This window comes from Giraffa tippelskirchi, chromosome 8, assembly GCF_054371585.1.
Source record: "Giraffa tippelskirchi isolate mGirTip1 chromosome 8, T2T-mGirTip1v1.2.pri, whole genome shotgun sequence".
NCBI classification, from domain to species: domain Eukaryota; kingdom Metazoa; phylum Chordata; class Mammalia; order Artiodactyla; family Giraffidae; genus Giraffa; species Giraffa tippelskirchi.
Genome location: NC_137282.1, coordinates 106,844,318 through 106,867,467, shown reverse-complemented (window position 1 = coordinate 106,867,467; position 23,150 = coordinate 106,844,318). Strand labels below are relative to the sequence as shown.

General features: G+C 40.9%; 1 protein-coding gene and 1 long non-coding RNA gene across 3 annotated transcripts in view; one reads left to right on the top strand and one right to left on the bottom strand.

Moving 5' to 3' along the window:
- Positions 1-23,150, bottom strand: part of PIK3R1 (phosphoinositide-3-kinase regulatory subunit 1) — a 90,839-nt gene that overhangs the window by 20,847 nt on the left and 46,842 nt on the right. For both annotated transcript variants that reach the window (XM_081518414.1, XM_081518413.1), the window contains exons 3-4: positions 4,070-4,162; positions 3,556-3,630 (exon numbers count right to left, since the gene is read on the bottom strand). Coding sequence is in view for 1 of the 2 variants with exons in the window: in XM_081518413.1 (XP_081374539.1) it covers positions 3,556-3,630; positions 4,070-4,162 (168 nt within the window). In the remaining variant the exon portion in view is untranslated. The remainder of the gene's footprint in view (positions 1-3,555; positions 3,631-4,069; positions 4,163-23,150) is intronic.
- LOC145516793 (uncharacterized) lies at positions 350-23,036 on the top strand. Its single transcript, XR_014061771.1, has 4 exons — positions 350-553; positions 2,098-2,181; positions 3,300-3,507; positions 20,555-23,036. It is a non-coding gene; the product is annotated as an uncharacterized LOC145516793 (long non-coding RNA).

Genomic DNA, 23,150 nt, shown 5'->3' with positions numbered 1-23,150 from the left:
CCCATCCCTCTATTGGGACACTTCCCACCATGGTAATTACGAGTCTCTCCAGCGACTGATGGGCACTCCTAGGCTGACGTCCCTCGAGGGCACAGACTGTGGCTCTCCCCTGCTTTTCTCACATCCCTCAGGGCTCAGCACAGAATGTGCTTGTTAAATGTTTGTGGGCTGAGCTACAAAAAATCCTGAGAGTGATGTTAATTCACCGAAGCCCTTCTCCAACACATGAGGTATTATTCCAAAGAGACTTTATAGCTTTTGAATGAAATAACCTTACTTCGAGTCTTTAGGTAAGCTCACCACCTTATGTCAAATTCCACCAGAGCTGATGTAGTAATGTTCTATTTATTTACAGATAACTTCTAAAGCTCCTTGGACTTTCTGACTTCTGTTTTGGAAGTCTCCTTTTCTGTATTAAAGCTATTCTAACATGCTTTTCCAAGAGCTGGACACAGCTGTCCTGTGATGACTGTGGAATCTGGCTGAGTCTTCAGGTCTGGGCTGGGGGCATTTACACGCTCTTCCTGCTTTTCATTGAGTCTGCGCCTGACAGGTAACCAGTAACCTCTCCCACATTTCAGCCCTTCTCCCACTGGAATGGAGTCCCCGTCCTGACTGATCTCTAGCTGAGTCAAGGGTCGTCAATTGGGGTCCTCGATTTTGCTGCCCTACTCCTGACTTCAGGAGACATCAGCCAGCACCTGCAGACATTTCAGATGGTCACAAGCGGGGTACAATCTCATCGGCAACTACTGGGCAGAGGCCAGGAGTGCTGCTGAAATCCTATAATGCTAAGAACAGCTCCTTGACAACAAAGAATTATCCATTCTAAAATGTCCACACACTGAGGCTGAAAAAGTCTGAATTTTAAAATTGAGGCATCTTGACATATGATTACCATGTAATGATTTCTTATTTGTATATACCATTGTTAAAGCATCACCACAGTAAGTCTGGTTGATATCCACATAGAGTCACACATAGAAATTTTTTTTCTTGTGATGAGAACTTTTAAAGAAAAAAAACTGAATCATGTTAAGAGAAACCAAAAAGGTGGGGAGAGGGAGAATAATTCACACCATTAAAATTTTAAAAAAGACAATGTATTTTAGGCCAATACAGTGGGGGGAAAAAAGAATAAGGACTTTTAGGGTCAGAACAATCTGGATGCAAGTCATGGCTTTATAAGCAGCAGTAACTTTTATATACAAGGCTGATGTGCGGATGAAATAAAGTAACTTAGTGGGTGCTAATAAAAGTGGGCCGTTGTCCTCCACCCACGTCCACCCTTTTCTGACACTGGTAATTCATGGGGTTAGTTAAAAGCCATGCTTTTTGTTTTTGAGTTTAAGTGACTTATCTCTGAGTTTCCTCCAGAGATAAGTTTTTATCTCTGGAAATTACAGTTTTTTTAAATAGACAGACAAATCCTCAAGCTAGAAATAGTCGTGGAGGATCCTCACTCCTAAACTGAGATGTTTACTTTTTTTGTTTTTTCACAAAATTCACTTTTATAGTACAGAATCCAAGGAAAACCAGTTTTATGTATATGTTTTGATCTCAAATGAGGGAAGAAAGCTGTCTATCAAAATATCTTGTTGACTTGACTTTGGGTTATTTATTCCATCTCACAGGTGGTGTGAAGATTTTTTTTTAAAAGCTCAACTGCATCATTTTGTTTTTGGTCACATTTGAAAACGTAACTACTCTTTTTCAAATAACTCCCATTTCATCAGTCTCTGAAGTCTAAACATTTCCTGTGACTTTTAACATGCTCAATTTGACCAATTTTCTGACCAAAACATGTATCTCTAGTTCAATTGGCTAGGACAAAATTCAGTGTTTCCTTAACACTCTGGTAAAGCTGTTAGAAAAAAAAAAACCACGGCTTTTCAGCTTGCTTTTTCTGCCAGCCAACTTCTAATGACCTACTCTGGATGTGTAGGAGGATGTACCCTGTGTTGTGTGTAAGACTGATTTCCATGTACAAAGGAAAAATGAAAGTTAAAAAAATTTTTTTCAAGCTTCAAACATTTGGGTGGTGTGTTTCAAGTCAAACTATCAACTGATGAAGATCTAATCTCCTTTTTTTCCCAGAAACATCTTTTCTAGAAATTTTCATAAGCTGCCTCGTTTTGAAGCTGCCCCACACTTCAACTTTTTTCATTTATTAAATATCACGTGGGTATTCTTTGCATAACTGTACATCTGAAAATGCTTCTTCTAAAACTAGATTTTGCTTCTTCTAAAACTAGATTTTACTTCTTTTGGTTCAAGCACCCAAATTCAGTTAAAACAGTGCAAGGCAAAAAAATTACCAGTAAAAAGAAAAGAATTGGGAGGGGATAAAGGGTCTAAGAGATTCCAGATGCTGATGTAGAAGATGACTTGCTGGAATGATAGCAAGTAAATTTATATTTTTATAGTTGTATTCTGTATGGCAAAGAGGGAAGGAACTAATAGCTAAGGTACCATTTGGTTAAATTAATGGATGCCATTTAACCAGTGGTGTGCTAAGAGTTGACTTGAATTGGCTCACAGTTCTTCCCAAGTGGTAACACATTGGTAATGTGAAATTAATCAAGTAGGAATATTTACAGAAATGGGGAAATGCTACAAACCAGGGCTTCCCTCCTTCTCCAAGAATTGGTTTACCAGCACACTACTAAATATCATGACTACATCAATATCATGATGTTGAAAGTGTTAGTCACTCAGTCGTGTCCGACTCTTTGCGACCCCATGGACTATACTGTCCATGGAATTCTCCAGGCCAGAATACTGGAGTGGGTTGCCATTTCCTTCTCCAGGAGATCTTCCCAACCCAGGGATCGAACCCGGGTCTCCCACATTGCAGGCAGATTCTTTCCAGTGTGGTTATGTGGCTCAGCTGGTAAAGACTCTGCCTGCAAGGCAGGAGACCCGGGTTCAATCCCTGGGTTGGGAAGATCCCCTGGAGAAGGGAAAGGCTACCCACTCCAGTATTCTGGCCTGGAGAATTCCATGGACAGTATAGTCCATGGGGTCGCAAAGAGTTGGACATGACTGAGCAACTTTCACTTTCACTTTACTTGATAAAAATATGGCATGAAAAGGCAAGCAAGCAAGAAAGGAATGAAGACAGAAAGAAAAGAAGGGAAAAGGTCAGAAGAGACCTTTGTTAAATGACAGGTTTATAAGTACTTTTTCAACTAGTCCAGATGAATTAGATGTAGCCAATGGCAAGGCCTGAGAAAGATGACAGATGAGCAGAATCAAGAGAAATCCCAAGATGTTTCTCTCCTGTGCAATTTCTGCAGGCCCAAAAGGATCATGGCTGTGAAGCCAGCCAATGTACCTGCAGGCAGATGGGCACAGACACCCCTGCTCAGGAGACAAAAACATCAAAGGCCTGCCCTCTTACAGGAAGAGTACAGAGGGAAGTGTGCATGATTTCTGAGCTCCCTCCAAACCGAGAACGTTGCACGCTTAAGCTCAAGTGTTTTGTGCTTTACCTGAAATGCAAAGGTAAGAACCGTCTTTCCCTCTGTGTATTTCCAACTCTCTGACACTCACCACAATCAAGAAGCTGTCGTAACTCTGCTGGGTTGCTGGAGCTCTGTGTTCTGTATAGAGTTGAACATTCCAGACCTAGGACACAAAACAGACCAAGTATGCAAAACACAGCTCTCTGGGGAACCTGCGAGCCTGCAGCCAGAGACACATTCCAGTTTTCATCCAGTGTCTATTCGAGATGTGTACCAAGCATTCTTGGAAGTCAACTCCCACTATTCATCTTATCTGGCATATCAATAATTTTGGCAAAATCATCTGGCCACTGAGGAACAAGTTAATTCTATTTATTAAAACAGGGAGAATTTAAAAGCTTCCATACAGTAACTACACGTTGGTATGGAGTGAGAAGTCAGAGCAAGACTATCTCCCCAGGTCATGGCCACAAACAGCTTACGTATCCAGCACAGGTGGCAGGAAGTGGATTCAATGAACGTCCATGCAACAGATATGAATGATGACACCCACGCGATCAGGCCATAACCCGTGAGCTGATTTCCCTGACCGGTTGGATTACCTTTCTTTTCAATGGCTTCCACAAGCTTGATAAGAAGTGGTGGAGCGACATCGGGGGGCGCGAACTGCTCTGCAAGGTCCGGGAGAGTGGAAGCTGCAAACAAACACAATCCTGCGGTTATGTTTGATCGAGGGCAATCCAATGCAATCAACAGCAGTGAGAACGACCTGAACACGAGGTCACGGACTGCAATCAGGACAGCACCAAACTCAGGCCAGGACGAAAGAGAGAGCCTGAGCGGGGCCCTGTGTTTAGAAGGCTCCTCTCAGGCCACCACCCTCCAGCGCTGCCTCTTCCCATGGTGTGAGCTGCCTGGGGGACACAGCTGCTGCTCCTCTTCTAGGACACGATCAGAAGGCTCCCCAGAAGCCCCAATCCCGTGCCTCAGTGGCTTCTCAGGTCTCTGCCTCAGGCCCAGCCTTCTGAGCGCAGACCTCACTCCAGCGTGCCCCACTGGCCCGAGGCATGGGCTGGGGCGAAGGGGAGTGGGCTCAGGATGGAATAGAGTCTGGCCGTGCAAGGTTCCAGCGGCACGGGGCCAAGCCAGGGGTGGACCAGCTCTCCACATGTCACCACGCTCTCAGTCAGAACTCAGAACCCAAGAAATCTAAATTCAAATCCAGCTTCCCGGTCATCGTGAAGAAATAACTGTCAATGCAGGAGGATGGAACCACTTTCATCAAACAGTCTGTTAATGTGATTTTAACTTCCAAATATTCAGATGTAAGTTGCTTGGGTCCCCTTTGTGTTCTGCCCCAAGCTCCACAAATGCTAAGGTGGGTGTACTATCAAATACAAAGCAGGTACAAATGATCACTGGCCACTGAACACTCCAGTCCCCACGGACCTGCTACTGAAATGCCTTTACTGGCTTACACATGTTTTGGTCAGTTAATATCTTAACACATGTGATACTGTCACAAACTGTTCTTTCCATGCTTTTATTTACATGTTTTACCAAATGATAACAAAAGAAAAAAAATCTAATTGGGTGACACAAATAATGTCCTTCAACATTATACTGATAACTGTATTTTTCACTCCAAAAATATATATAAATACAAACACCTTTCCCATAAGATACCAGAAGAGGGAGCTAAATATATGCATCTCAAATTTCTCAAAATGCAAAATATAGGTAAATGACAGTCTTTATGAAAATACCTACCTGTGCAGTCTATTTATCAGCCACCCATAAATCACTTTTAGACACTTAAGGTTCATGGCTGTATATGTACTCTCACATAGCTTATATAATCTAAGACTAAATACTGACAATTTTGTTTCGATGAGATTTCAGTGGTGTGACTTTTTAAGCCATATATCATGTTCAGCAAATTTCCAATGCAGCCCATCTTTCTAATAGTGAGTTAGCACATAAAAACAACAGATTCACAACAGTCAAGTAAGATTATGTTAAACTTTGACCTCAGAAAATTAAGTATTGTTTATGTGATTTTGGAAACGCAGAGCCTGTAGTATAAGACCCTTCCATCCCCTGAGACAGTAACGTGATCTTGCCACCTGACTCTGTTAGCTATACCAATTACCGAGGATAAAAGGAGAAGAGCTACGTTATGGAAGAAAATCCTATAGCAGCACTCTCCAGAACTTGCTGTGATGACGGAAATGCTCTATTAGCTGTGCTACCCAGCAAGTGCTCTGAGCACTTGGAATGTAACTCCTGCAAAGGAGGAAGAGAATTTTTAATGTCTACAGATTTAAAATGAAATAGCTGTAAATGACTACTGACCCCAGTTCTGAAGAGCACAGTCCCATAGCCTGAACAAGGGCAAGTGTTGTCAAAAGCACATGAAAGATTCCTGAGTCGACTTTGTACTACAAAGACCCCACTATAAAGCCAGCCCTGAGCACCCAGCATTGGTACATGGGACTCAACAACGTCTGAACACAGGGCACACAAGGTTTATCACTGAGTTTCCTGGGCCACTTTGTCCTACTACAACAGCACTTGAGCATACTTTGCACTTCATAAAAGCAGGGCAGGCATGCTACCGACTTGCCAGACAGTCACGATGTAGAGAGCTGCGTGGGAACTTCATCTCACCTGTGTTTCTGCCATCAACCTGAGCCTACAGATCACCCGGAGGACTCGTTATACAGACAGACTGCTGGTACAACTACAAACCCCCAGAATCGGAATATCCAAGAATGGAGCTAGTCATCTGTTTTGGGTTAGTAGTAAGTTTTAGGACATGCTGTTATGAGAAGCAAATCCATGCAAGTGACCCCTACCCACTGCCTGAAAAAAAATCCAGCAATGACACTGCCCAAATCTGTTAAAATATGAGTATACCTGAAAAGTCCTTAAAATACAAGTATCTTGGGGTGGGGGGAGGGATACATTAGGAGATTGGGATTAATATATACACACTACTATATATAAAATAGATAATCAACAAGGACCTACTGTATAGCACAGGGAACTCTACTCAGCATTTTGCAATAACCTGTATGGACGAAAATCTGAAGAAGACTATATATATATATATATGTACATATATATATGAAACTGAATTGCTTGCTATGCTGTACACCTGAAATTAACATGATACTGTAACTATTCTTTAGTAAAAAATGCAAGTATCTTGAAAGTTTCTTTTTAACTAAAGTAGTCTTTTTAATTAAAAGCAATGTAAATAAAAAAAGAAATACTATAGAAGAGCACAGCATCTCATTTCCTCTGATAAACTATAAACTACTTCCTTTTGCCTTAGATTATCAGCTCACAAAAATATCCTCCCCTACAGATGCCTTCTACACTGAGCAAAATGAAATTTCCTATCAGCACATGTAACAGGAGAAAAACACAAAGGTAGAGATCAGATGTAGAGAAATATTATTAATTAGGACTCACTGTAGCATCTCTTGGAGAAGGCAATGGCACCCCACTCCAGTACTTTTGCCTGGAAAATCCCATGGATGGAGGAGCCTGGTAGGCTGCAGTCCATGGGGTCGCTAGGAGTTGGACACCACTGAGCGACTTCACTTTCATGCACTGCAGAAGGAAATGGCAACCCACTCCAGTGTTCTTGCCTGGAGAATCCCAGGGATGGGGGAGCCTGGTGGGCTGCCGTCTATGGGGTTGCACAGAGTCGGACACAACTGAAGCGACTTAGCAGCAGCAGTAGCATCTCTTAGCTTTCTCAAACTTACAGATCTCAGCATACACCAAAGTGCAAAAAGCTAAAGATTAAATAGTAAATACCTGAACCCACATATCTGTACAACATTCATCCAACTAACATGTCTAGTTCCTCTTTCTCTTCCCTCATAAATTACACAGGCATTTTTTTTAATTAAAAAAAAAAAGTTAAAGTTGGCAACCAAAGATGCAATTGCTTAATAAAAGTTTATCTTCTCCCAGAATCTTATCAACACGATCATTTCTGCAAGCAAATATGAAAGTTAAATTAAGTGATAATTAAAGATTTCATCTAACTGTGATTGAAATATGCACCCAACAGTTGTTATATTACTGGGCTGGCAAATACTACATATAAAATTGTTTCTACCACTCCTATTTCTTCACTTCAGCTTGAAGGAGGGGTAAAAAAAAAAAAAATCTTTCCTAAGTCCTTTCAATGTCTCTTTGGCAAAACATGGTAGTTTGCTTTTCATATCCTGAGATGCAAAGTATCATTTGTTTCACTCATACAAGTACAACGGGAAGTTTCTAAAAAGCACTGTGATGGCTATCAGGTATCTATAACAACACCTTTCTCAAAGTACACCCCAGAATATTTTAAAAAGAAAAATACTAGACGTATGCAGTAGGAAGTACAGGTATTCCTTTGTAACACATTGAGTGAATTTATCACTGAATTTTTTTTTAATATTGAAAAAAGCTTATTACTCAAATGTATAAATCATTACACCCGATTAAAGTTTTGCAGTGGGAGTTTTAAAAAGTAAATTTTACAAAGACACAAGGTTTTTTAAAATAACAATGCAAGGATTTCCTATTCTGTAGTACAATATCTATGATTCAGTCCATTTCCCTTTAAAATATTTAAACACAGGGGATGTGGAAGCTTACCCAAGAAACTTTTGAAGTTCACATTTTCTACTTTGAGTAACAGGATCAATTAAGAGTGAAAGTCTAAAAAGCATTTTAAAGCAAAATATTAATTATTTCAACAATCCTAAAATCAACTATTCCTTTAATTTTATTAAATACTCAAGGTCAATGTTTACACTTCTGTTAGAACCCATTTTAAAGAATTTCAGCAGGAAATGACAACTGCTAGGAAGTACCAAAGTTGGCAAGTGGTTCTTTGAAAAGTCCTTGATAAAGTACATCATACAGGTCAATAAAATAAAACATAATGGAACTCATATATACACATACACAATATAGAGGTCATATATGGTGACCATTAAACAAAACACAAATAAGCAGAGCGTAATCCTCATCAAGTTTACATATAAATTCTCATTTGATTTCACCTTACACACAGATGTGTATACCTGAATGAGGAATGTTCTTTGGTTTTTGAACCCTGCTGTAATCAGTGTAACTGTGTGGAGAGCCAAGTCTGCTCTCAAAGCTGGGTGAATTTTAGATTCCTCCACTATAAGCCAACACCAGTTTTTCACTTAGCTGAATCACTTTTCATCAAAAGAAATCAGTATTACTTAAAGAGAAAGAAGACAAGAAAGAACAGCAGAAGGCTCTAAAAGTGGTGGTGAAGCCAAGATGCGTCTTGTTTCAAAAAAAAAAAAAAGAGGAATCAGCCTTTTACAGGAACACCAATGAACTATTCATACTGTTTAAGAGCCCACTCATTGGAAAAGACCCTGATGCTGGGAAAGATGAAGAGCAGGGAAAGGGAGCGACAAAAGGATGGGATGGTTGGATGGCATCACCAACTCAACGGACATGAGTTTGAGCAAACTCCAGGAGATGGTGAAGGACAGGGAAGCCTGGTGTGCTGCGCAGGAGATGGTGAAGGACAGGGAAGCCTGGTGTGCTGCAGTCCATGAGGTCGCAGAGTCAGATGCTACTGAGCGACTGAACAACAACAACAAACTAATGGACTAGGTGTCCCAGGTTGTAGAAAAGAATTCTTGAGGACACATCAGTCAGTCAGTTCAGTCACTCAGTCGTGTCCAACTCTTTGCACCCTCATGGACTTCAGCACACCAGGCTTCCCTGTCCATCACCAACTCCCAAGGCTTGCTCAAACTCATCAGATGCTGCATTTTCCACTAGTTCTATTTTCCCCGCTTTGCCCTGGCGACAACCAATCGCATGGAACAGAAGAGAGCCTTCCCTCCCGACATAGGCCCTTCCCAAATCACTAACATGGACAGGCCTGAACAGTCCTTGGGCGCCAGTGGTGTGTGGGAGACAGTGGCATTCCTCACGTTCAACAGTGCCAACGCCGCTACAAAGTGCAAGATGAAACCGGCACACAGCTGCACCTTTTGGAGGCCTTCTCCATAAAAAAAGATATTTTAGAATTAGGGCCTGGCAGGGACGAATGGAAAATTTAAGCTGAAATTCTGGGACTCCAGAAACGGCCCAAGCCAAGTATTTCATTACTGATGGAAGCAGCTTGGAAGTACATAAAAAGCTGCCACTTACCTTTTAAAATGCAGTACAAATAAACAGAAAAGAAAGTATATGCAAAGTGTGGATCAATATTAAATCAAGATGCTTGCCTATTAACTGTTGCTCAATCAAAACTTTTTTCCACCTGGAACAATCTCTTTTATTCCTTCAAATGAAAAATGGACATTCTGGTAGGCTAAAATCTAACAAATCCCAATAATACTTTTCTTAAATAAACCTTATAAGCACATTCATACTTTCTGCTTATAACGGTTAGTACTCTGAACGTTTCAACTTCTCAAGTTCTATGGGCAAAGCCGTAAGAAATGCTGGCTAAGACAATGCAGAGAAAAGCTAAACAAAATGAACAAACAAACCCCACCAAAATAAAATAATTATGAGTTCCTTAACTTTGGAACTGGTTAATCAGCAGTGGACAAATCACTAGAAGCACAACTTTAAAGCCAAAGAGACCTAGGTTTTAATCTTGGTTTTGCCACTTACTGAGTATAATCTTGGGTATGTTAATTAACTTGAAACTCAGTTTCTTCACCTGTAAAATGGGAATAATTTTAAGTGTAACAAGGATTAAATGAATAATATATAAACAAACATGGGTAAGCACAGTGGCTAGAATGTAGCAAGCGCAAGATAATGGGTAGCTATTATTAATTTTGAACTATCTATTTAATCTTTTTTATTATCATTCATAGATTTTTAAAATACCCAAAAGCAATGGTAAGTTTTAACACCAGAAATTATTAATTAAAACAGAATTCTCAACAGTTTTTTTTAAGGTAGCAAACAGGAAACATTTAATTAGAGTAGATACCTGCATTTTGCCTTTCTATATATAAAAAAAAACACTCTATCTTTTCAGAAATCATATCTAAATTATCACATGATTTTCACTATAGTGCACTTTCTCCCTATAAGGACTGTCTATGTGAGTTACTATGTTTCAGTTTTCTGAATGTAAAGGAAAGATGTGGTTGGAATGACACTGAGCTTGGTGGAAACTAGGATTTTTCTTTTGGAGTAGGAGGAAGAAAAAAAATACGAGCAACTGAAAATGGGAGTAGAAAGTAAATCTTTCAAAGGAAATCTTCAGCCATAACTACACTATTTTTAGGCATAACTAGTTGGAGGGAATTAAAGAGTTGTCAACAGATTTAAACAAGAAGTTTGCAAATCTTTTCAGATCCCCTAAACTAATTAGTCTTTAATACCTTTAACTTCTCGCATTTATCTCTTCTGCTCCACAGCTGAAAAAAGGGATCTGAGATCCTCTGCCTATCTAATTTATTTCTAGACAAGAGACTAGTCCAGGAAACAAATAGCAGGCAAAGACTTTATTAAACATAAGCAGACATTACAGTTTCACTTCTGATGGCCTTGGCTGAAGTCTCGGCATTGAGATAATTGAAATGCAAGATTACACTTAATCTTTGACAGGCTAGCCTAATTAATTGTGATTCTCATCACCTAAATTGGAGTCTGATTTAAAGATTACCATTTATAGCATATAGCAAATTAAGATGCTGGGCAAGAGATAAATGGGGAAGAGAAAAAGAATTCCACCTCTCCCCACACGGAAAATAATTTGTAGTTGACTCCCTAGGATCTGGGAGCCTAATGGTTTATAAGGAAAGTTGGGATCCTTTGGTTGGTTGGCTTAGAAAGATTTCATACAAAGTGTGCTGAGAGGCCCAAAAAGGGAAGGAAAGAGAGGAAGAATCGTGATACAAACCCAAGGGGTGCTTGACCATTTATTGAATGAATGACTGTTACTGAACATCAGTTAGGAATCACACCTCCACACTAAGCATCTTACAGAAAGGCTTTCTTTCACTTATTTTTCATAGCAGTTCCTTATCACCCTCAATTTAAAGGTGAGGAGACTGAGAGAAATGAAGTCATTTAATCACAAACCTCCTGAATAGTGTCCCTGAGTTCAGCTTGGACCTGTTTCTCTCCACCAGAATCCATTTCTTCTTTCAAAGACAGAAACCTGTGATGAGTTCCCCCGAATTTCCCACCAAGGCTCCCTAGTTTAAGAGTAACTGCAGAGAGGGATTCACGTGACACACAGTGGATGCTCCCCATGTGGGCAGCTATAGTATTGATACTTTCCAGTGTCTTCAAGTAAAATGACCCTAATAATGCCAGTTTTTGCACTCCCCACCAAATAAACAAAGAATGTCCAAGCTACCACGCGATTGCACTCATCTCACGCTAGCAGAGTAATGCTCAAACTTCTCCAAGCCAGGCTTCACCAGTACATGAACCGTGAACTTCCAGATGTTCAAATTGGATTTAGAAAAGGCAGAAGAACCAGAGATCAAATTGCCAACATCCGATGGATCATCAAAAAGCAAGAATTTCAGAAAAACAGCTACTTCTGATTTTTTGACTACGCCAAAGCCTTTGACTGTGTGGATCACCACAAACTGTGGAAAATTCTTCAAGAGATGGGAATACCAGACCACCCTACCTGCCTTCTGAGAAATCTGTATGCAGGTCAAGAAGCAAGTTAGAACTGGACATGGAACGACAGACTGGTTCCAAATCGGGAAAGGAGTATGTCAAGGCTGTATATTGTCACCCTGTTTATCTAACTTATATGCAGAGTACATCATGCGAAATGCCAGGCTGGATGAAGCACAAGCTGGAATCAAGATTGTTGGGAGAAATATTAACAACCTCAGATATGCAGATGACACCACCCTTATGGCAGAAAGCGAAGAAGAACTAAAGAGCCTCTTGATAAAAGTTAAAGAGGAGAGCGAAAAACTTGGCTTAAAACTCAACGTTCAGAAAACTAAGATCATGGCATCTGGTCCCATCACTTCATGGCAAATAGATGGGGAAACAATGGAAACAGTGAGCGACTTTTTTTTGGGCTCCCAAATCACTGCAGATGGTGACTGCAGCCATGAAATGAAAAGATGCTTGCTCCTTGGAAGATAAGCTATGACCAACCTAGACAGCATATTAAAAAGCAGAGACATTACTACTACACAACAAAGGTCTGTGTAGTCAAAGCTATGGTTTTTCCAGTTGTCATGTATGGATGTGACAGTTAGACTATAAAGAAAGCTGAGCGCCGAAGAGTTGATGCTTTTGAACTGTGGTGTTGGAGAAGACTCTTGAGAATCCCTTGGACTGCAAGGAGATTGAACCAGTCAGCCAGTCAATCAATCCATAAAGGAAATCAGTCCTGAATATTCATTGAAAGGACTGATGCTGAAGCTGAAGCTCCAATACTTTGGCCACCTGACGTGAAGAATTGACCCATTGGAGAAGACCTTGATGCTGGGAAAGATTGAAGGCAGGAAGAGAAGGGGACGACAGAGGATGAGATGGTTGGATGGCATCACCGACTCAAAGGAAATGAGTTTGAGCAAGCTCCAGGAGTTGGTGATGGACAGGGAGGCCTGGCGTGCTGCAGTCCATGGGGTCGCAAAGTGTTGGACAGGACTGAGCAAGTGAACTGAACTGACCAAATAAACAAGCCAGTACACTGCCCCTCACTAGAAAATACCCTGAACTTCAGATCCTGACAGTCCTAAAAAGAAAACAATGGGAGCCCCATTAATAACATGAGGGAGGTGGGGGCTCCAGGTGAGTCAAGCCGTCTCTCTCAGGGGCAGGGTGGACCACGGAGGCACACCCTTCTCTCCCACTTTCATCTGATAATAGATTTCACAGTCAAGTGCAGAAAAAGTTAGAAATGCTTAATGTAGGCTGTTTCAATGAAACTTGAGAAGACCCAACCTCATAAGAATTGAAGGATCCTCTTATCAGGAGATGGCCAAGGTAAATGAGAAACTGAACAGAAAGATACTACTGGGGAAACCAGAGGCCAGAATGAAGCGTCTCAGTGGAGGTTGGAACCTTATAACTAACAGTGTAGAAGCAGGACATTATCTGACCAAGGAGGGCGTGCAGAGGGGGCTCCTGCCAAAGAGGCAAAGCTGTCCAGCGAGGTTGTTTTAAGAAAGCCTCGATGGAAATCAGGGAAAAGAACCACTAGATTCACTCTAGTTACTAAAGAGAGCAGGGCTTTTTCTCTGACAATTTTGAATATGCCAGAAAGAACTGTACAGTGAATGTGGACATAAATATATACCCTCATCCTAGATTTTATTATTAACATTTTACTATATTTATTACATATCTTTCCACCTGCCTATTTTACTTTTTTGGATGAATCTCAAAATAAGTTGCAGAAATCAGTTGCCATGGACTGAACCACATTCCTCCAAATTAATACATTGAAGCCTTACTCCCTACATGATATTTGGAGATGCAACCTTTGGGAGGTAATTAAACTGAGATAAAATCATAAGGGTGGGGGCCATCATGATGGGATTAGTGCCCTTGTAAGAAAAGATACCAGAGAGCCCCAATATGTGCTAAAGTCACTCTAGTCATGTCCAACTCTTTGCGATCCCATGGTCTGCAGCCCTCCAGGCTCCTCTGTCTGTGGGATTCTCCAGGCAAGAATACTGGAGTGGGTAGCCATTTCCTTCTCCAAGTGATCTTCCTGACCCAGGGATCGAACTCACGTCTCTTATGTCTCCTGCATTGGCAGGTGGGTTTTTTACCACTAGTGCCCCCGCCCCTGCCCCCCCCCCCCGTATGTGAGAACACAAAACAAGCTACTGTACATAGTCCAGGAAAGGGTCCCCACCAGAACTCAACCACACTGGCACCTGGATCTCAGACTTTCAGCCACATGACCTGAACTGAAAAACTACTTTTTTTGTTGCTATTTAAGCCACTTTGATATGGTATTTTGTCATGACAAACTGAGCTACCTAACACATCAACACACTATACCCAAAGAGAGGAAGGAAGCTATAAATCTACCGGAAAAAAAAAATCAATGCCAAATACCAATTCTATAGGTATTTAGTAAACACCTTCTGTGTCAGATAGAATATTCCCCATGGCAGCCATTTGGGGCAGTGCTTCCTGAACTTTAATGTTGTATTAATAACCTGATTCAGTAGATCAGGGTGAGGTTCGGGATTTTGCATGTCCAGCAAGCTCCCAAGTAATGCCCAGCTGCTGGTCCTCAGACCACTCTGAATAGCAAGGATTGGGCCCACCAATCAGAGAGAGAAAATCCAGATCACTATGGGAGACAAACTCCCAACAATTAACCTTCACACACTAATAACTTGTCACTTAAATTGCCCTGGGCTTCACAGGCTGATCTTACACCAGATCCCACAGCCCAATATCCAAATATGTGTCAGGCAGGTGATGGGTCTGGCTCTCAATTCTAATTAGATCTGCTATCATACCCAATTAGATATCAAAAGAAAGAGATGAGCATTTTTCTTCTCTTCCAAGGTTAAGGATCACCAGCAGAATGGAGACCAAGGTGTGATCTTATTACTGTTGCTCTGTGCATCTGTGTACCATTGTATGGGAAGAGATCACGTGGGTCACAACGTGCCCAATGTCCCACAGAAGTTCAGGCCAAGAGCTAGAACCCAGTTCTGATGCCCACACAAGAGCTTTTCCTACCTTGCCACATTCAGAAGACTCAGCTTGTTAAACTGCAGGGTGGGTGGAAAGGAGGAAGGTAAGGAAACATTAGAAAAGCTGACCTGACAAATTACTACTACTACAACCAGTAGTTTCTATGTACTGAACAATAAGTGTTAGAAACTGCTCAGCACTTTATGTGCTTTACCTCATTTGTGCAGAACTTTGTGTAGTATTATAATTGTCCCCATTTTACAGAGGAGGAAACTGAGGCCAAGTTCAGCACGTTGACCATAAAACCACTCCATGAACCTCATTTCCTCCTTACGCAGACACACGCATATGTCCTTCTGGAGGTTACAAGCCATAAGAAGTGGGTGGAAAATCCTTGCAGGAAGCCAATGGTAAAGCACTTGGCAACAGGAGACACCCACAGCTACACCCCTTACTGACAAGAGGTGCGATTGTTCAACCTGAGCTTGGACTAGAGGGCCAGCTTCTCACCATCACCTCAGCTTTATCAGGACTGAACCCTCGCCAGTCTACTCAGCCAGGCTAAATATTTTCAGGACAGCATTTATTAAATGTTTTCTCATAAGGCTAAACTAAGCACATTCTTCCCCAAGGATGTAATGGGTTTTATTTAGCTAAATATAGCTGACTAACTTATCACTTTCTGCAAGGTACAGATGGACTTATTTTGGTTAATCATCAGATGGGAAAAGGGCCCAGCAAATAATTTACCAAAAACAAAACTTAAAAGATTTATATAGTAACTTATATTTCAAAAAGTCCAAAATGAAATATTAATGTGATATGCCTGCTTAATAAGGATATGAAGGGAGTTAAAATGCTCATAATCAAAGAGACAGAGAAAAGGAAAAAAGATGATGTGTCTACAGGATTAGAAAGAAAAAGGTGAGAAAGACAGGGACCTGAAAATAACTGAATAGAGATACCCTGTCAGCTAACAGAGAAAACTAAGAAAGGAAGAGATAACTTAATCATGCTTTTTGATTAAATGTTTTTTTTTAAATCACAGAAAACTAAGCAATTTATATATACAATAAAGGATAGCAATTGTGAGATAAAAGCAAATACAACCATTAGCTACTGTGTGAAACATCAAGAGTTTTTAAAAAATAGAGTGATACTTTTAACTACCTCAGACAAATGTGAGTAATTCTAGTGGGTTAATAAATTCTCCATTTTCACAATGTACAACAATCATTTGTGAAATGAACACAAGGCTATTCACCCCTCAGCTAAAGAAGTCCATGGACTTGTTCTGGATATAATTTTCTTTTTAAGGATAACAATTTTAGATGGGTCAGTATTGGCAGCAGTTGGAGCCTATCATTAAATTCTCAAAAAGTACTCTACAGAGACTTAATTGTGCCAGAACAATCTACCATTTTCTTTTCCCCTAAACTGTGACTGAAAAAAAAAACAAAAAAACAAAACCCAGAAAAATGAGAAACAAAAAACCCAACTGTGATATACAGGAAGTCCTACAGATAGAACAGAAGCAAAATATAAAATAAATTAATTATAGAAAGAAATCTGACTACATTCCCAAAAAGATGACCAGAAGTGAGCTAAAAATATACATTATTTAGGTATATTTTTATAATTGCTTAAAAGTCAGCAAGGGCAATGTGGCTTTGTCAAATATTATAATACAACACGTGGTGAAAGAAAAGGAGTGACGTAAAAAGTAACAAGATAAGCTTAACTCAGATACAGAAGTATTCAATCAGTCATTCTCATCAACATCTTAGATTCTTAACAGAAAATACACTGGTAACAATTTGCAGATATCAACGTGTTTAAGCATCCCAGTGAAAAGTGAGATTGGTCAGAAAAATGCTGGTTTCCTACAACTGAAACACCTGTGATGTTGCTCATGAAAAAGGACCCAGTTGCCTCTTAACCACCAGAACAACCTGTGCTCCACTTCGTTACACCATTCTGCATTCAGTTGAAAGGGAAGTGATAGGGCCTGAACCACAGGAGCAAGTTTTGTACATTTTGTTCTATTAGATTAGGCCTCAGTAACTTTATGAATTATGAGCTGTCAACTACTTTTTCATCTGCTATAGAATATGCTTCTTAGAAATTGTGGCTATAAATAAGTCAACAGATGTTTTTTGCTGACTTCAACAGGAGCTTTTAAAAGGGGCTAAACCTAAGTGAATTAATCCAAAAGGCTGTAGAAGGTTTCCCCCTGTTGGTCACTTTTTGCATTAGTCTTTTAAAAGACTAAAGGCTTTCATTTCAGCCTGTAAAATACTTCCTGGGTATTACTTGAATGTAATCTATTAAAGAAACTGAAAATTAGAGTCTTAAAATACATTGCCAGACTTTCTGTGACTTCTATTAAAAAAAAACAAACCACTTTTAAAATGCCATACCTATGCAAGATTGTTACTGTATCATATAAAAAACAACTGAGAAGCCACTGTGTCATAGTAGGGGAAAAAAAAAAACAACAGGCAAGGACATGAGTTCTAGATCTGTCAATAACACATTGGGAACTTTGGGAAAGATATTTAATACCTCTGGGTCTTCACTTCTGTATCAGTGAAGTGGTAAAGAATAGATAAGTTCTAAAATAACTACTAGGTAAGTTCTAAAATAACTACTAGTCCTTAAAATTCCATGATTTGAAGATAAAAGTCTAGGAGATTATATGCCCAATATAAAATACTAAATTGCATTTAATCATAAATTACTGTAAAAATAACTCTAAATTCCAGTTAGCCACCATGTTGTTGTAAATCTGACAAAAATCACAGGTACCTGGGAGATGGCTGGTGTTGGCCCCAAGCAAAAACTTACTTCAAATAATTGTGTAGGGGTAAATTAAATAAATTAAAGTAAGTAGGAAAATGGCAACATTTAGTTATATTTCATTCTTATACTTTAACCCATCATTTCTAACAGAGGAGGGGAAACTTTTTTGAAAGTGCTTTTAAGTGAGATATAAGCTTCCACTTTTCCAGAATGAATAGTAAATTCAAAAAGAACTAAAATCTCTCGCCCGTTTCTATAAGTGGATCTAATGGAAGACTACTAACCACATGTTCTTAAGTGTACTCCAAAGTCACTGCTGCTGCAAGTCAGGGAATGTAACACTAACTGGTTTCTATCCAGCAGTCTCCAACCTTTCTGGCACCAGACACTGGTTTTATGGAAGACAAGTTTTCCATGGAGAGGCGGTGGGGCTGTTTGGGATGATTCAAGCGCATTTTAATTCTATTATTATCACATCAGCTCCACCTCAGATCATCAGGCATCAGATCCCAGAGGTTGTGGACCCCTGCTACATACCACGATTTAAGGGGGCAGAGGTGGGGAGGAAAGATCGTGAAATTAAGAGTGAGGGTCAGGGCAAGTGAGGAAGGGAGGGGAGGAGTGAGCAGTCACTGGCTTAGACTGTTCTGGTCATCTAGGTCACTTCCTAGTCATGGTAGCAGCCTTGCAAAGTCCATCCATCTCACTGTGTACGTGGGAAAGACACAGGTTAGATGGCTACAACAAGATCAACTGACAAATATTTGGCAGAGCAGATACAACCCATGACTGTCTGAATCCAAGGTGTCTGCTCATTTTACTTCACCTGTGATTTTCCTCCAGGGAGTTTTCTCCTGTTCACCCTCTTCTGGGGTCTCCCTGGTGGCTCAGCCAGTAACAAATGTGCCTACAATGCAGGAGACCCAGGTTCGATCCCTGGGTCTGGAGGATCCCCTGGAGAAGGAAATGGGAACCCACTCTAGTATTCTTGCCTGGAAAAATCCCACAGACAGAGGAGCCTGGCAGGCTACAGACCATGGGGTTGCAAAGAGTCGGACACGACTGAGTAAGCGCATGAGCACGCGCATGCGCGCACACACTCCCCCGCACACGCACACACCCCCGCACACGCACACATCCCCCCTCTTCTGAGTTTCTGAATTAAGTTGCTTGTAAACCCAGTTCCTTTCAACATCTTGCGATTTCTGACCAAAGCACACTGGGCTCTGGGAAATGGGAGTCCCTGCAAAATCAGCTTGTGATCTATGCTGTGCAGTCAGTGAATACAAACGTCAGCGATAAAACAGGTAAAGGGACCGAATTAGATGCTCAGAGGAAACTGCTCTGTTCCCCAAATCCTAGATCTTTGTAAGTTTACCCAGTCCCCTCTGGACTTGGGACTTGCCCTTCAGTCATTTGAAAAATGATACATTTTCAAAAATGTGGCAGTAGGAATAATCCCAAATCACACAAGATCAGGAAAAAAAATTCAAGATTGCTTAGTAGCTGAGGCTCTCATTACCATGATAGTAATAATAACAATGGGTAACACTTATAAAGTGCCAGATACTGTGCTAAGTTATTTTACTGAAATTATCTGATTATGAGGAATGTTCTATCAGTATTCTCATTTTACACAGAAGAAAACTGAGGCTCAGAGAGGTAAGTGCTTTGCCCAGGCTCACATGGCTGTACCAGTCAGAGCCAGGACTTAATTGAGAGGGAGTTATCTGGTTTGGAGAACCAACCAGCAGTTCCCCTGCAAAGGGTTCTTCTGTACTGTCATTCTCCCTGAGGACACAGGGATGTGATTTCTTTAAAGACTGCACCTTTTCTTGTCTACTCTGGAAACTGGTACAGCCAAGAGTCACAACCACAAAGGAAAAAAAACCAAAAACAAAAACACAAAGCTGTCTAGAGTTCTCCTAAGAACAGACCAGGAAAGCAGAGAGCTCAGGAATACCACCCCCTGCCTGGCCCATGTCCCTGTTAACCATGTATTTTGAGTTCTATGACATTCTACAGGATGTTGAGCATACGTGCTCTGTACTCACAAAGGAGAGAAATCCCTTCCAGGCATGGGGACCACCAGTCCTCTCCACTGCTGAAAATCAAGGTATGAGACAGACTATTTCCAAGGTCCTGTCTTTGACTAAGTGACGATTCATTAAAAAAAAAAAAAAGACACAGATGTGCATACATGAAATGGAATCCAACAGAATATGCAAAATAGTCACTGAGTTTATAGAAACTCAGAGAAAGAAGAGGCTTTCAGTACCTTTAATGTGCTTAGTTCCTCAGTCACATCCAACTCTTTGTGACCCCAGAGACTGTAGCCCACCCAACTCCTCTGTCCACAGCATTTTTCAGGCAAGAATACCGGAGTGGGTTGCCATTTCCTAGTCCATGTACCTTTAATGGTGGGGTCCAGATGTAAGCCATGTTGGTTAAAATTTTCTACTGGCCACGTTACCAACAAAAAGAAACAGGTGAAAGTTTAATCTTCTCTTTAGTACTATATATCCAAAATATTAGTATTTCAACAGATAATCGATATGAAAGTTATTAATGAGCTATTTGACAGTTTTCATCTCTTTTCATACTCACAGCCACGTTTCCATGGTTCTGGGTGACTGTGAAACATGTGGCTGGCGGACCCTGTACTGGGAAGCACAGCCGAAGAAGGACAGCTTTCGGCTTGTCTTCATGTGAATTTGGTAATCTGCAAAAGATGTTAGCTGCGGGATCAAAACTAAAAAGACAGACAAAAAAGAAATATGTTCCTTAGATCCCCAAAGATCAAACAAGAGTTGTGAGTTTTCTACTCGTCTTTACTCATTCCTGTGTATACCGAGCACAACCAGCTTTAACCCTACTGTGAAGGCATTGAGTCCAGGTTGACTGGGAGGCTGGGGCACCTGCAGAGTTCATTATACACTAAGAACCTTCTGGAATATGAGGCAGCAGATGCCTGGTGTCCGTCAAAGTGCCTGGCCTGGGGTCAGGACATGAGGCCAGACCTGAAAGTCGGTTCTTCAGAAACGCCCGTGATTAGTGAAATTGCTTCATCTGGTGGCTCTCCATCTGCTACTGGCTACCCTTAGAATTTGCATTCTGTGCGTCTGGGTGCCTCCTGTTAGAAACAGGTGGCTGACTGCAGCTGACAGAAGCTTCCATTATCTGGGAAAGGCTGCTACAGTCCAGCTATTAAGTCAGAAAATCTGAGGTCTGGTTAGGTTCACATCTTGACAGCGTGAGCCTCAATAATTTCATTTATAAAATTAGGGTTCGTTAACATGTCTGATATTTGCTGCAGGATAAATAAACAGAAGTCAAAACAAAAGGATGGAGGTAGAAACGTCTACCGACTCTGATGGGCAGAGGCAGGCAGCCTAGAGAGCGTTCCTTCTGATAAGATGGTCCAACGTGTTATCCGGCATCTTTATATTCAATCTCTTAATACACTGACTCTTTTCAGAAGGTACAATTTAAGGTATCCGTTCTTATAAAACCTTGGAGACTAAGCCCTATGGGTTACAACAGTAAATGCCTTCTGGGCTTCAAACTTCAGCTAAAACATGGGGCTGTGGACAAGGGTGGAGACACTTAAGGGACAGATTGAACTGTCCGAGGCAGTCTCTTCTGCAGCAGGTGTCTACGCCGCCTGCTTCTAGCCCTAAAACTTGACTTTGTCCCAGTACATGGAACATGATGCTTCAATTCAGCTCCTGACACTTAAAAAAAAAAAAGTTTCACAGCTCAAATATCTGCTTCCAGTTTGATCCCAGAAGAGAAGCTGTTTCCTTTAGAAAGTCAAGCTGCTATAGTTCTCTCCAAATGTGAAATGTTTCATGGGTGGCAGAGGCTGGAAGAGGCAAGCAGCTCCAATTCAGATGACGTGATAACATGAGAAAGAGCTAAAAGGCACCAAATCAAGATTCCTCATGCAGGAAAGGCACTGAGAAAATAGAAATCTCCAGTGAGAGCATCCTTCTGAGCCCTCTGGGCTCTTTCTGGCATAAGGTCTACAAGTCTAAAGGCGGCACGAATTTCCGAACTGCCTGAACTTCTAAGCAAAAGTCTGCATGAGCTAGCTCCTTGAAAGGCAGCTGACCCAGAGTTCTTCAAGGTAGCATGGCTTTTGAGGTGTCAGTGTGAATGGTTTCAGGGTTTGACTCTGCAGGTGAAACCCTGGTATAATGTGCTACTTTATGGTGGTAATGCCCAGGAAAACAGGCTGAAGAGTGTGGTCTGTAAAACTAGGTCCACACCACCTACACTGAAGAGCCAGGAGATTCATTTCAGCTGCAAACTCATATTTCCAAAAAGGGGCTCAAGATCATGAAGAGAATATAGGTTTGGGGAGATCACTCTTGGAATGTGCCCCAAACTCACTGTACAAGGACACAGAGGATGTGATCAGCTGACCGAATGCATTTATAAAGGGGTCCCTGTCACCCCAAATGTTTAAGAACTCTTGTTCTGCGAGGACCAATGAAAGATAAAACTTTGGACAGATTACAATCCATCTGAGGTGCTTAATTAAGAAACCTTAGGTACTTCATGAAAGAGCAATCACTTTAGAATTAGTTTGACCCAGGTTCCAAGGACACCTCTGCCTCTCTTCCACCGGGCGGTGTCTCTAGGGCAGGGAGCTAGAGCGAGGATGACCATCCCCGGACCCTGCACTTTGTGAAGTGCCTGATACAGAAAAGCCTTTGACTGAATGAATGGTGGACTCCTCCAAGTTGACTCTTTCTGGATCTCAGTTTTCTTAGACATAAACTATAAGCAGTGGGTTATCATTTCTAAGATCTTTTCAAGTGCTCTCTAAACAATGGTTAAGAACTGAATTAGCTGTTTGAAAATAACTGAGCAACTGTGTTGTGTATTTCTGTTAACAATATGTTAAAATACCTAATGTAACATAAGATTTTAACAACCATAAGTAATAGATCTTTCCTTATGCAGCACTTGAAGACGGTATATGAATAACTCAGAGATTACTGATGAACAATAAAATGTTATGGTGTTAGGGGAAAAAAAAAACAATGAAACAAAACTCTAAGTAACACCATATACAGTAAATGTTTGAAAATGTCAATTAATGTGTTCTGCAAAAATTCGCTAACAAAGGACGGAGAATACTGCTCTGCAACATGCCAGTAAAAGTATCATAACTTCAGAGTAGTGAAAGCCCCTTTC